General features: G+C 36.6%; 2 protein-coding genes across 7 annotated transcripts in view; one reads left to right on the forward strand and one right to left on the reverse strand.

Moving 5' to 3' along the window:
* Nucleotides 1-14,987, forward strand: part of LOC109548757 (uncharacterized) — a 304,090-nt gene that overhangs the window by 139,280 nt on the left and 149,823 nt on the right. The window contains exon 4 of one of the 4 annotated variants that reach the window (XM_073804685.1): nt 11,917-12,150. The exons of 2 other annotated variants lie outside the window; for them this stretch is intronic. In XM_073804685.1, coding sequence (XP_073660786.1) covers nt 12,134-12,150 — 17 coding nt within the window. In that variant the 5' untranslated portion in view covers nt 11,917-12,133. Of the gene's footprint in view, nt 1-7,808; nt 11,051-11,916; nt 12,151-14,987 lie in introns of those variants that run through there. One more of the 4 variants, XM_073804686.1, reaches the window with a different exon arrangement.
* The window catches only part of SYNPO2 (synaptopodin 2), a 172,229-nt gene that overhangs the window by 34,636 nt on the left and 122,606 nt on the right, over nt 1-14,987 (reverse strand). For 2 of the 3 annotated variants that reach the window (XM_019927870.3, XM_073804890.1), the window contains exons 2-3: nt 4,652-4,803; nt 493-1,292 (exon numbers count right to left, since the gene is read on the reverse strand). In XM_019927870.3, the coding sequence (XP_019783429.2) occupies nt 493-1,292; nt 4,652-4,803 (952 nt within the window). The remainder of the gene's footprint in view (nt 1-492; nt 1,293-4,651; nt 4,804-14,987) is intronic. The other variant, XM_073804889.1, reaches the window with a different exon arrangement.

Consider the following 14,987-nt stretch of genomic DNA (forward strand, 5'->3'; position numbering starts at 1 on the left):
GATTTTTTTTCAAAACGAGGATCTGCTTTTAATATCAGTGGTGGAGACTGTATTTTAAAGACACCTCTCAGCAGCAGACTCAACAGTTTTTGACAGTTAAACTCAGCATCCACATGACTTCAGATACCCTCAGATGCTATTTTAACATGAAATATCACAATATTCTGAGACAAATCAAAAAGGCACATTAACAGTATTATTTTCTTTAACAGTTCCTGTGTCTTTGGGAATAAAACAAAATGCATTAAAAACATTTAAATCTACTACAAAGTTCAAACTTATTGCTTCCAGTTCAGAAATTGGTATTTCCCACAATTTCATGTTTGTTATTTTGTGCATTAATAAATTAAAAAAAAAAAAAGCCAATGAGAGACGTAAGAAAATCTTACCAAAAAAAGAAAAAGAAATTCACGCAGGCAAAGCAGGAGCAAAATACCCTATCTCCCAAGCCCCTTCCAACAGCCCAGCAGTGGCCCCCAGGGCAGGACTTACGTGCGTGGCGTGCTCTGTGCTTGTGAGGTCTGCTGTGATCCCTTTCTGAGCGTGGATCTTCTCCCTGCTCTGTGCCTTCTGATGAGACTGCAAAGGATACCAGAGAAGGAGGTGCTTCTGACTGCCCTCCTTCCACTGGAGAATCCACACACCCCTTTCCTGCCTGAAGCCTGCTCCCTTCCGTCTTCTGCCTATCAGAGCAGTCGAAGATCACTTCCACTCGGGGCAGCCCGGTGTCTCCTGCTTCACTTCCCTGGATCACTCTCAACTCTTGGCCACTGGAGATCTGGATTATCTTGCTGGACCTCAGACAAGGCTCCCCTTTCTCATTAGCGGGGACAGAATTTATGTGGACGATCCCGTCATGCTGTAAATTAGGATCTTGGTCAGGAGGCTTAGATTTTTCAGTTCCCAGGAGAGCCACTACAGGGGCACTAGTGCGCTTGTGTCTCTCTTGTGAAAGGGACAGTTGTAGCTCAACCACAGTGCCTGGCCGCCCCGCTTCTGCCTTCTCCCTTAAGATAACCTCTTCTGGTAAGCGTCCACTTTTAGAGTCATACGTGTGAGGAGCCAGGCCTGTTTCTTCTTTTATGCTCCCAGAAAAACCAGCACCACTTGCTTGGTCCTCAGCTAGGGGAGCTCCACTCTTGACCTGGGCAATGTAGAACTCCCTGTACTGGCTCTTTGTGGCTGGTCGAATCTGTAGGGTGGTACTTTCCACGTACCCTTCATGGATGAGACGCTCGTGGTTTTTGTTTTCAGTTTCAGAGTTCAAAGTCTCACTTATTCCACTGGATGGTCTGCACACAGAAAAATCAGTCCAGACAGTTAAATCAGAGTGTGTTACACCTGCCAAAGAACTTCCTGACACTTTTATGATGTCTAATACAGGATACAATAAAAATATTTCCTCTTAAATGTCAACTGCAACATATTTGAAAACAGAAATTGGCAACATGTTTATATTATTATTTAAAGATCTTCCAAATAAACTTGTCTTTTAAAGCAAAGCAAAAATGCTCACAAAAGGTTATGAAATGGAAATCCATCCTAAATTCAGCTTTTATTTTTTTCAAAGCACAAGTTATAGCTACATGGATGCCCTTCATCTATAATTATTGGGGTGTTTTCAAATAACCATGCTTGTTATAATATGACAAAGCATTTTAATGTCTTATTGACTAAGTTTAGGTCTGGACATTATAAAGTCTCATAAACATATTCAGCAGCTTCAGAGCAATATTAATATACAGATAACTCAAGTAATTCTTTTAGAGGCTGTGCTTTCTTGAAAGGAATGAAATAGAAGCTGTTTTTTTAAGCTCCAATGAGCATGTGTTTTGTAATAAGTGGACCCCAGCCCAGTACTCTTGTGTAAAGAGAAATCCTTTCCATGCGGCAATGAATCATTGAGTCATGGAGTATTTATAATCTGAGATGTCTCCCCTTCTCTACTTGAACTTGCTCTCTTGGAGCATTTTCCTTATAGGATCTCTGAAGTCAAACTGTTCCTTAATCTCTCAGCTAAGGAGCCCACAGCGGTTCACCACAGTCCTTTGATTTTGACCTTTACCATTCCCAGATAGTTTTGCAAATTTGGGTTTGCAAGAAGCAGTGTCAGTTAAGGGTTAAACAACTTCTTGCTAAAACTCTAATTTAAACTCTAGCTGCTTTTAGAAGAGAAGCATCATTCACAGAACAGCTGTAGGAGATGCCTTCATTTCTTACATTTGTAAGTTTTTTAAAGAAGCAGCAGCGCCTATCTTGGCCCCTTTCTTCTTCCCACAAAATGTACCCTAACTAATGCAGGGTCATCAATTGAAGGGAGTGAGCCCCTACTTCAGTAGAATACTCAAGGGAATTTACCTTTGAATTTATGTTGTAGTAAAATTTAAGACTAATATTCAAAATAATTACTCCTAACTTTGCTTTTGACTGCATTTAGCAAAACAAAAATAAACAAAACACAAACTAACAGTCAAATGAAATGCAGCTTTCTCTATGCAAATAATCTGTAAAGCTTCCTGGTAATACCAAAAAAAAATTATAATATAGTATTTTTTAAACATGTTGAAAGCAAATTAGATCTTCCTTTTATAGGAAATGATGAATACACTGTATGCAACTGAATTTGAGGGTACCAAAAGGCCAGAGAGTTTTAATTTAGGAAGGCCTTGAGATGGAAGTAGATTAAATCACTTTGAATTATGTTAGCAATCAGTTATGAAGCTGAGAAGAGAAAAGTTTGAATTCGTTCCAGCCTTACACACTGTAATACAGGCAAATGGGTCAGAAAAATGTTAACATTTATTGGTAGCCAAGGTAAAATGGATAGCTGTACATGAATAAAAATCATAAAAGAACTAGAGGTTAAAGCTTTATACCTTAACATGCTCATTTCCATTCAGGGCACATAGGTACTCAATTCCACAATTTATGTGTCATAATTATATGGGTATATATATATAATCATTTAAATGAAATTTACTGTAATAGAGACAAGGTTAAAGGAGGATTTTTTTAAGGTAGTCTGACCCAGCTATCTCTGGGCAATAGTCCAGGAAAAGTAAATCGCTTGTCCTCTAGGGATAGACAACAGTTACATGAGTGAGAGAAATATTTAATTCCAGGAAACAATGTTCAGTTACCCAGATTGGTAGTGGTGGTGGTGGTGGTGATGATGATGATGATGATTACCTTTGGGCTGATTTTAATTTGAGGTTCCATTTTGAATCTCGTCAATTATTTATTTATTTTTTAAAGGGAAAAATAATAATAATCATGATTCCAGTTCTTAAAAGTAGCAGAGAATGAGTCTATTTATTTCTGAAAGTAAATAGGTACCTAAGACTCAACTTTAAACCATCAAGGACTTTCCCAATGGTAGTCAATCATAATCAAAACAAAAACTAGTAGGGGATGTCTCAGACTACAAGTCTGTTCTGAAGAGACTGGCCTCATTAAATCAGCAAAGACACTACAAGGGAATAAGTTAGAAAAGGTTTTTCTCCCATTTTGGATGTGATTGAACACTTCAGATACCTCAGAGATTGATGCATAATAATGGCCAACCCTGTGACTACACTTGGCAACATTACTGTTAGATCCCTTTTAAAAGCAAATGGCAGCTTTATAAATAAGTAGGATCCCAGGGGCTTAAACACTGAGCTTGAAGGGTAAATATTTAGATGGGAGATTCTGAGACAAATGGTAGATTTCTTTTATTTTCACAAAATTTTGGCCAAAGTGAGTTCACATTTGTATAGAAATGGAATCATATTGAATGATTATCAGAGGGGTAATGCTGTACGTAGTCTTTCTGCAGAGTTAAGGCAAAACCTAGAAGGTTTTGAAATTCTGTGTGAAAAGTCCTTCTCTTGTCTTTCTGAAGGCTGCTCTCTAGGACGCCAGAGTGTTCCTTTGTGGATTCATTATAATGCCATGGTCAGGGCCTCGTTTGCAAAGTTAATGTGGACTATACTACCATTTGCACATGGTAAAAATGTTGATGCTATAGTTTTTTGTGATTACCCTCATTGTTTTCTTTTGTTTTTATGTTTAAAGTTTACTTCTGTATTTTTAAGCAATTAGGTGAGGAGGGTAATTTGGAGAGATCAAACTGACAAGTGATTTGCATTGATAGTCCAAAAACTAACCATCAGCTTTTGCCCATATCCAAATACTGGTTTTTCTGGCAAACAGAAATTGGACTGCTTTTAAGGGTTTCTTGGTTCTTTTCCTTCTCCTAGGCATCCTCTTTCTATTCAAATAAATATTATACAGTATAACATTGTGACATTTAAACATTTTAAATTAATCTAGGAATCTAGGAATTTTAATTTAGTGATCCTGACCCACCAAAGCATCTTGACCTAGAAGTATTATATTCAATATACTGAGCTTCCTAAGGAAGTAGTCTAAAATACCTAAGATTTTCAACAGAGTTCTTGAAACAAAATCTTCAAGTTAATTCTCAATTAACCAGAAAATTCAGTTGATTAGAATTGCCATTTTTCAAACACTATGATTTTTCTGTTTAACTATACTGACCTACGGAGCACCCTTATTTCCCCATAAGTAACAATTTATATGGTAGTAGGAGCTATAGCTTTCCCATGTAGCTTCGGGAGAAAATATACATTCCAACGAATCTTCTTACCTTTTGACGAGCATTTGGAGAGAGTCTGTTATGCTCTCCATGAGCTTGACGACTTCTGGGTGGGTGAGGTCTGCACAAGGACTGCCATTGATAGAAACCACTTCATCCCCCTCACAGAGCCCAGACCCGGAGGCTTTGCTCTGGCTTCGGATCTGAGTGGGGTGAAAAAGGAGGCAACAGTTAGAATTATATAACATAAAAAAACGCGCCACTATCTCTGAGAAATTTCTGCTTGGGAGAGGTAAATAGATCTTCAGACTGTAAAAGCAGCCCTGAGTTTTAATTTACCTGTTAACCTATAAGACCATCTTAAACACTTTTCACCCGTTACGCACAATTTATTATACACCATAATGTCAACATTTAATTCATAGCATTTTAAGTAAACAGAAAAAAAGGAAATCAAATCTATGGTGAAGGAACTAGAAAAACAGAAGTAAAGAATAGTGAAGAATGGAGGAAGACAGATGTTTAAACTGATTATACGTTATAAATAATTATTTCACACTGTGAAGCTTTATCCAATAAGAAAGTGGCTTCTCCCATTAAAATAAAATTTAAAAGCCCTTCTCATTGCCAGGGTGGATGGAACACCAAATGTAAGAAGGACATGTAGGGCAGGACAATCAATTTAAGGAGATAGCTGTACAGCTCAATGAACTGACGAAAGCCATCCCAGTAAAATGGGGAAATTAGGCAGCAGGATATTAAGAATTACGTCAGAGGGAGAAATCCTTCATTGAAATCAACTATTCAGGACTTGATAATAAGCAAACTTTAGCAAAAAAGAAAGAAAAAAAAGGGATTATTTTGCAAAAAAAACAGAAACAGCCCTGCTATAAGGATTGCATCATATTCCAGCACAGATTCAGTGGGACAAGAAATGACTAAAAACCTAGAAGAGAACCTTCAGATCCTGGAAGAAGAGAAATTCAGAGGAGTAGAATAGCAACAGAGCTCCCACCAGTCCTTAGTGAAGAATAACATTCAGTTATTCCTGGAGGTTTACATTCTGTATAATTATGATTATGGTAAAATGCTGTGCTGGTTATTATCCGTCTGCCCTTCCAGGCCCATTCTCTACCCTCCCTGGCGCCTCTTTATGGCAGTGGGAGGATTGGCCTGTAGAGACTGCAGTGACCAAGTTCCCTTGCCTGCCAACTCCTGGTTGGATTTGGTCAACGGGAAGCCCCAGTAAGAGATCAAAGAGCAAGGGAAATGAGAGGTCAGGGAGGTGTTCTCCCTGCAAGACCTGCTGGGCCAGGATTTGGCAATGGCTTTGCTCCTTGATCTAGACAGTTAGAGCTCTTGTCCGTCTGTCCCTCTACCATGCCTTAACTCTTGTTATATTCCAATAACACACACCATCTCTTTGCATCTTCAGGCCTAAGGGTAATAATAGCTTCCTGCTCTTGATCTCTGGGTGCTTCATTATCATTTGTTGGTTCACTTGAGCCTGCCTTTAGTCCCTGCATTACATTATCTTTAATTACTCCTTTGAACAGGCCACCTATTTCCTGCTAGGACCCTAAATGATACTAATGTGTTTAGATTTCATTTTATAACGTGAATTTAATAGTTCTCAATGAACCATGTATCATGATCATACAATCTCAAATTTAAGAATACTTTAAGATAATCTTATATACATTTTCTACCAAGGGGAATCCCTGTTTGACTATTAAAATTAAGATTCTGAGTCCAAAGAGGCCAAAACCAGGTAAGCAGTGCTTCTTGAAGAATGTTTTCATAGCCAGGCTCATTTCTGATTTGGCATAAAATGTATTTCAATTTATCTCTAACAGATGCCCACAAATTCTTGCTAAGGTCTTAAATGATAATTAATATGCTGACTGAAACAGGTTTAAAGTTTATATCTCCAAGTGCATTTATATTTTAAATGATACTCTTGGAAGCAGAAGCATATCTTTAAGTGCCAAAGCAATGATGCTATTGAAATTTGAAGTGATTCAGTTAGTTTTGTTCTGGGAGGGTCTATCCTTTTAATACTCATTCCTTTTGTTTTGAAAGAATACACTAATTTATTGCAAAAATTAAATGAACTCAATATTTCCAAGGCTATAAGGAAGCAACAAAAGCAATGAGAAAGAGAATTTCACCCAGTTTTGAAAAATATTTGTCTATTGACTGACAAATATATTTTTTTGTTGTCTTGCATGAAATTATTAAAATAAAGAATCATGAGAGAGTTGTTAATAAGTCAAGAATAAAACAATGCTCAACAATGAACATTTAAATTAGGAATAGAGTTATTTACATTTCATTTAAATTTATTTAATTTTTTTAAATAAAATAAGATTAGGTGGATAATAAAGCATGTTTCTGAAGCATAAAACCATTCATCCAGTGGAGTCAGATGTACTAGAGTACAAACAGAAAATTCATCCTTTTGAGAACCAAAGGGGTTTTATGTTGATAAAACAGATGCGTCATTATACCCTGTACCCCGGCCCCCACCAGGCCCAATCCTGAAGCTGGGGTTCCGTTTATCAGCAATAAGTTGTGTGAGTTTTGAGCAGCTTCATGGGTTTGCAGAGCAAGATGAAAAATTGGTCCTTGGAAAAAAACAAATCCACAACTTAATAGAGCTGCCTATCATCCAAACATGTGTTGCTTGATGGGAAAAGTGCAGTTCATCATTATGCTTGTCAAGTGGAGCTTTTAGTGGTATACAAATCAGCAAAAAGCACTATGGTAGGAGCCATTAGCATTCCTTCAGAGCGTACATTCTGAGGTCAACATTTGGAATCAACTGCTGTGATTGTGTTTAGCTGACCTTTTACAGTTGTCTGAACAGCAGGAAATATTTTTTCCCTCAAGAACCATGTTAAATGTGGTGATACTTTCCTTGCTGCAGAGACTTTTCTAAAGGACTACTCTTTCTCCATTTTTAATAGGACTAAACTAAACAAATGTTATATGCCAAGTCAATTATGCCCAAACATATCCCTTGCAATCACCAACTTCACCAATATGGTTCTGTTCATAGGTGTATTATGAAGAATAAACATTTATTAGGATACAAAAGATCTTTACCTTATATTGTATATAATTATGTATTTTTATAATTTGTATAATTGTGTATTATTATGTATCTGAGTAAAAATTCTATTCCCTGAAAACATTCTTACTTGTTAAAATGAAATACATTGTCAGTAAAAAGAGTAAGTTTGCATGTAAAAATCATTACTATTTATAATGCTGAATCTCTATCAGTGAAATTATCAACCAGTCTTCTCCTCAGGCCATTAGTCCTAGATTCATAAAATATGTGTCCTAGTGGAAAAGAACACCAACTCTGATGAAAGAAGACATAGGATTCAATTGTGTGGCTCCAAAGCTTGCTAACTCTCTGAACTTAGATGAGTTACATTACATCCTTAAGCTCTAGTTTTCTAAAGTGTAAAATAGAACTAATAAATTTGATCTCTCTAGATGGTTAATAAGGATTAGAAATAATATGTGTTAAGTTCCATGATGCACATACAGCTCATAGAAGTGCTCAAGAAGGGACTAATGAATAAGAATGCATTGACTTCCTACACACACACACACACACACACACACAAACAAAAAGAACATGCCAAGTAAAAAGAAAAACTGTAAAATGTTAGTACTTTGTCTATAAGATGTTTGAAAATATCTGGATTTATTTTCAGTTTTTATCCATATGCTTGGCATTATCTCATCATAATCTAAGATAAACAATGTTTTATCTGTCTTTTCCTCAGTGAGTACACATTTCATAACTGAAATATGGAAGAGAAGACAAGCCTATTTATTGTTTCCCAGCAGAAGTAATAATACAAATATTTAAATATTAGTGGCTTGTTTTTATTGAGCACTTACTATACCAAGCCTTTACATCCTTAAACCATTTATCCCTATAAAACATTAATGAGAAGTATAAATGTACTTCTACTTGTATGTGTTCAGATGTGCTGTCATTACTCTCGTTTTTATGGATCGGAAAACAGAGACTCAGAAAAGTTAGGTACTTTGCCTAAAATCACACAGCTAGGACCAGAACTTGAACACAGGGATTTTGACTCCAGGGCTTGTGTTTTAACCATTACACATACTGCCTACCTAGTCGATAGTCTAAATTCTCTACCATGAGCCCTACAGTGAAGAGAGAGAGGAGTGCAATAACAATTGACCTGCAGTGAGTAAAGTCAGGGAGGAAATGGGAGAGACTAGGAAGAAGTGATAGAAACTTGCCTGGTCAGTCCATAAACCAATGTTGGGAAGGACAGGGTTTTTTTATTTTGTTTTCCTTCTTCTTCTTCCTCTTTTATTATTTTAAGAGTTATATATATGTAATATTCTTTAAAGATTTTTCAATCTTTAATTTTTAATTGTCAATTTTATGACCCAATATGTTACAAATTCAAAATTGAGTAAAACTGTGTTTTGCAAACTGTGATTTGAAACAACATACCTATGTGAGCATGTAATATAACTCCCTTTCTTTGAAAACATTCCCTTAGAGACCTCATTCCACACCTAATACATTAGTCAGATGAGTGAGTTTCTATCCATAAATCCTGTATTCCCTTTCAGTGTCTCTCAATTTAATCAGAGCACAAAACTAAGAGAGATATTGGTAATGTAGATATTTACCAAATACTGTGTTTTATTGTTTACAGCTCCTTGAGCCACGTCAGGAAAGATTTATTTTACTGCAACCAAGTGAAAATGTAAAGTCAAGCCTTATTTAGGAAATTTAACAACATTATTTCATTTCATAAACTAAATCTGAGAAGAATGTCAGCTACGCTCATTTACTTTTATGATAAATAATTCCCTGGTAAAATGAAAAAAGCTCCATTTCTATTAACTTATTATTGATTCATGTCCACGTCTTCCAGAACTGACTAGAAAGCAAGTACCAGGTTTGAGTTCTCACAGAACCTTGTACTTAAACTACTTTGTATTGTGTATATGACGTATCAAGTGTGTCAGATTCCTGTTAGCGAAACTAAATCTTGTCTCATGGGCTGCATTTTCCCATACAGTTCACTGACAAGTCCTCTTGGAAGATGTCAGAGTAAGTGGTAGAACCAAGACAGTCTCCTCTTTAAATTCCACTACTATATGTATTAAAATACATGGAAGAGAAAGAGAAGATAGCCTAAATTAACCTATCTTATGCAGGGCTATTCTTAGTCCATAAAATAAAGTCTTGGGACCTGGAGATAACTAAGACAGGATGAAATACATGATCTCAGACAAGTAAAAACATTTTGATGGAAGCTGGAAAATAGTCTATGATCTAGTAGCTCTTTCTGAAGCCCCAGCCCTTCCTCAGTTTTCCACTTCAGGCCTTTGGCAAAACTTCCCTCATACTTCTAAGACAAAATTTAATAAGCATTCCCTCACCCCAACTGGCTCTTAAACCAAAGACTTAGATAAGTCTGTGTTTATCAGCTGTCCAGTGAAATGGTCAGAATGGTCACTGGAAGGTACAGCAAGAGCAATGATGATGGTTAAAGTTTTAGAAATACGTAAATAATCCTACTTTTAATGGGCTTGCTTTCCAAATTCTGAACTCCAACCTCAGCCCTTGAAGGGGGGTTTCCTAATAACAAAACTGAGTTTACAAGTTGTTGGGAATTCACGTTCACAGTGGTACAATATTTTTGGAAATCAATAGCAAATAGCAATGTAACAGTTTCCGAATGACAAGGCAAAAGAAAACAAGGACCAGAACACAATGGAATAAAAATAATAATAAACCAAGAAAAATCTTAATAGTAGGAAGCAAAAAGCATCTTGGAATTCAGTGCAGAAATTCAAACAGCAAAATGGAAAAAAAAGACTTGAGGACATATCTAGACTATGGGGAAAATAAACAAGAAATATAACCAATAACTGAGTAAATAAAAAGTCGGAGAAAACTGTGGCAAAGAGTTGAATGGATTGCTCGACTTTTGTCCCAAGCCCCCTTGAATATGCCTTGCGTGCAACAGAAGCTGAGAAGATAAAATAACATTTCCCAGACTCTCCTTCAGCTAGGGTTCTGGGTGTGATTTAATTTCAACAAGCAGGTGTACCTGCGAGAAACTTGCACTTGAAATTGAATTAAATGGAGAGAGGCATTACACTGTGAGGCATCCATCTTGCTGGTGCAGATCTGGGAGATGATTCTCCTCTGGCTACAGCAGTTCTGCTGGCAGTTTCTTAATCTCAGATCACAGCTAAAGTGTGTAATCCTAGACCTAGCACTGGGCCAGCCCAATAGCTTCCTGACCCCTTTAGCTTCCTGATTGTGGCAAATGTTGCCAATCCCTTGGGTAGCCGGTTCTACAGTGTTGTTTGAAGTCATTTCTGGAGGCCCTGCCTAAAGCCTGCCTTTCCAGATCTTTCAACAATTCTGTAAGTACTTCTTATATTCCTTTTCTCCCTAAATTAACTAGAGAGTTTTCTATTTCCTGCAAATGAACCCTGAGCTGATACAGAAAGATAGAATCAAGGGCAAACATAGAAGGTAAAAAAGGCCAAGAGCTAAAACAGCAACTATTTCTCAGATACAGAAAAGAAAAAAAGATGGACACAGATGCTGATATCTCAAGACAGACAGGAGAGACAATGCAGGAAAATGCAGGAACTAACACCAGATAAATTGTACGAGGTCACCATCTGCTAAGAATACAGGAGGAAAGGCAGAAGGGGATTAAAACTTGAGGACAATGAAGTTCAGAAAAACCACTGTAGAGTACGTACTAGGAAGTTAATATGAGAGAAATAAAAGCTTTGTGAAGAACTTAGAGGGAATAAAGTAAAATGATTATTAATATGCACTGTTGTTCAGACAAATGTTCTAAAAGGAGAGTAGATAATTCCTAAAATGAAGCGAGGCTTTTCTCCTTTAAAGCATTGATAAGTATATGAAGAATTGAATAAGAAATTCAATTATACAAATTGTCTAAAAATAGTGAAAATAATTCTTAAAATGTATATTCAAGTTGGGTCATGGATGCAAATACAAGTAGACACTAGGATTTTTCAGTTATTCTATACTCAATTCCTCAATTCAAACTCAATAACCTGTTTCTCATATTGAGTTTTGAACATTATGAACTTTTCTGCTCTGGTCAGTAATATAGGTCCAGATACTGGGCAAAACGTTTTCCTTTTGGATGATTGTCTTTATCCTTAGGGACCAAGTCACCATAAAAGTAAAAAGCATTCCTGGTAGCAACTTTGGAAAGATTCCTGAAGTAAATAACTCTCTTTAACAGGAATGAGGGCCCTAATCCATGGGGCTGCATACTTAAGAATCTGCATACCAATGTGATTCCACAGGCAGAAACGATGCTGCAATATAACTGCTATGAGCTGTTATAAAGCAGCCACCATGATGCTAGAAAACCAACAAGTACAAATATGGAATGGTATTCTCTGCTCTTCTTTTCTCCCTAAGAATGTAAACATCCCAGCTCTTTCAGAAAAACACTGATGGACCAGAGCCTAAGGTAGGACATGTCCCTGTCTGCTTTTTTGTTGGATTAAATTGTGAAAGATTGCACAGAGGCTTTGAACTATAGGCAGATTCTTTTTGTAAATATTTATACAGAATATTTTTTTAAAACTTTTAAAGACCTCATTGAAAAAGCACATGTAAAACCTAAAAGATTAGATAAATAAGTAGTCAGTATAATCAGGATGACTCAGAAAAGAGAGCAGAACTAGAACTCACTGTTTGGGTTTCTCAAGTCTCTGTTCATATTTATTAACTGCACGCCCAACAGTTAACTAAATGATTATTATGCTGCAGTACCTCATCTATTAGGAATTTAGTTATCTAAAAAACTAAGTAAGCTCAACAGTCTTTTGAGTGGTCAAAATACAATAAAAAAGTTCACTAGAACTTCTACACATCACTGTAAGTGTCTGGGATCATTTTTCAGTCTATTTGCTCAATTTTAAACAATTCTGATAAGCATTTTGTTTAGTTTACAGAAAATTAGAAATGGGGAGACAAACATGCACGCTGTATAAAGATGTCACAGTTCACACACCACCAAAGCAAGGAAGCAAAAGGCAACATTTAAAAACACATGAAAATCTTAAAAAAAAAAAAAAGACTCAGAATACATTTAATGAAAGTGTAAAAAACTTTCACATGCTCAATGGGACTTAGTGCCTCTGCTGTATTTGAGTACAATAATGGGCATTAATAATAATGATCGCAATTCATTTAAAATATTTAAATCACCTTAGTAGCCTAATTAGATGCAAAAACACATGTGACATCTTTTAGAAAGAGTACCATTCCAAACAGCTAAAATAGAAGTTTTTTTATTTAAAGGTAAAACTAGGCCTGAGGCATTGTCATATTAATAAAGTGAAGGAACTGGATTAGAATTCATAATCTGAGGTCCTTAATACTTTGCTTGTGTTGGTGTTTTTACTGAAATTGTTTCATTTCAGACACTGAATATGTCTCATGTACCCTGAAAAATGTATCTGTTTTTCCCTACCTCTAGATATGCTCGTGCAGGGGCCGGGAATGTTAATCAAGGACTATGTTCTTTCAGGGAAGGGCCAATTTAAATAACCTCCTCCAAAGTTTTAGTTAACTGGAACTTCAGTCAATCATTAGTATATAAAAATGTGTGACCTAAAGCAGCAATTCTCAAACGTTTTGGTCTTAGGACCCATTTACACTCTCAAAAATAACTGAGTACTTAAAAAATATTTTGTTCTTGTGGGTTCTATCTATTGGTATTCACCATGTTAGAAATAAAAAGATATTTAAATCTTTTGTTTATTAATTTAAAAATAAAATAACAGTATGTTAACACAAATGTTTTATGAAAAATAATCATGTTTTCTAACACTAAGATAATTTGATGAGAATAGTGACATAGTTTTCTATTTCTGTAAATCACTTTAATGTCTGAGCTTAATAGAAGACAGCTGAATTCTCATGCGTGCTTCTGCATTCATTCTGTTGTGTTACATTGTGTTGATTGAAGTGTGTGAAGAAGATCTAGCTTCACATAGATAAACAGAAAAGGGAAGAGTATTTTAATAGCCTTTTCAGATAATTTTGGATATTCCTTGATACTACATCAAATTCAGTAAGTGGCAATTTCTCAAACTGCAATGTGGAATCTGAAACCATAGCAATGAACTTTTCATACTTCATTATATTAAAATTCTTTAGTCTGTTTTGCACTTTGCGGTACGCGGGCCTCTCACTGCTGTGGCCTCTCCCGTTGCGGAGCCCAGGCTCCGGACGCGCAGGCTCAGCGGCCATGGCTCACGAGCTCAGCCGCTCCCCGGCATGTGGGATCTTCCCAGAACGAGGCACGAACCCGTGTGCCGTGCATCGGCAGGCGAACTCTCAACCACTGCGCCACCAGCGAAGCCCCTGTTTTACACTTTGGATAGATCTTTAGTCCATCATGATTCTGTTACATCACGCACTAGTCATAGAAAATATTGGTTCACTGAGTTATACAGATCTTCCAAACGTTGACACATTTAATCATACAGTATACAAAATCCCACCTCTTAATCTCATCAGTGATCTCAACAGAGAAGTCTTTAAGTATTGGGAAGCTGTCAAATTCACGGTGGCAGGTGCAAGTTTCTAATTTTCCCTTGAAAGCTCGAATACTGTCAGTTGTTTTCCTCGAAGTGACAGGCTCACTTGGCTCATTTTCCAGAAGGTGTCTACTGAATACCCAAGTCTAAATAACCATAGTTTGTCTGTCAGTCATTCTTTAGGTAAAAATGATGTTCCATGAAAAAAATGACTAGTTGAGTTTGCAATTCAAAAAATTATGCACGTGCTTCCTCAACACAAATATTCAGAGTGCTTTACATGTATCCTCATTTTGTCATGCAGAATATTAAAAAGATGTGTGCTCAAGATTTAATAAAATGCAAACTTTTACAGCTTTACCAAGGACATTCTTACATGAAACCAGCATCTTGTTTCTTAAGTCAAATGGTGACAGTGATGAATACAACGACTTCTAGTACAGGTAGGTGTCACTGCCTCAAATGCTAAAGTGTCATCCACCTTTGCTTTTACACCATCAGTGCAAATGTCAACAGAGTGAAAAAAGACAAACAATGTCTTAGTACCATTATGAAAATCATTTAGATATCAAAGATCCCCTGAAAGCATCTGAGAGACGCCTAGAGGTCTACAGGCTACACTTTGAGAACTACTCATCTAAAGGGACAGGGATGCGTGGTATGCATCTTTGCCCTCTTGGGTATCTGAGTTTGAGAAGAGGAAATTTCATCAAAGGCAATTCAGAGACAAACAAGAGTAAGGTCCAGCCTAGGGAAG

Source organism: Tursiops truncatus, chromosome 5 (genome assembly GCF_011762595.2).
Source record: "Tursiops truncatus isolate mTurTru1 chromosome 5, mTurTru1.mat.Y, whole genome shotgun sequence".
Classification (NCBI taxonomy): domain Eukaryota; kingdom Metazoa; phylum Chordata; class Mammalia; order Artiodactyla; family Delphinidae; genus Tursiops; species Tursiops truncatus.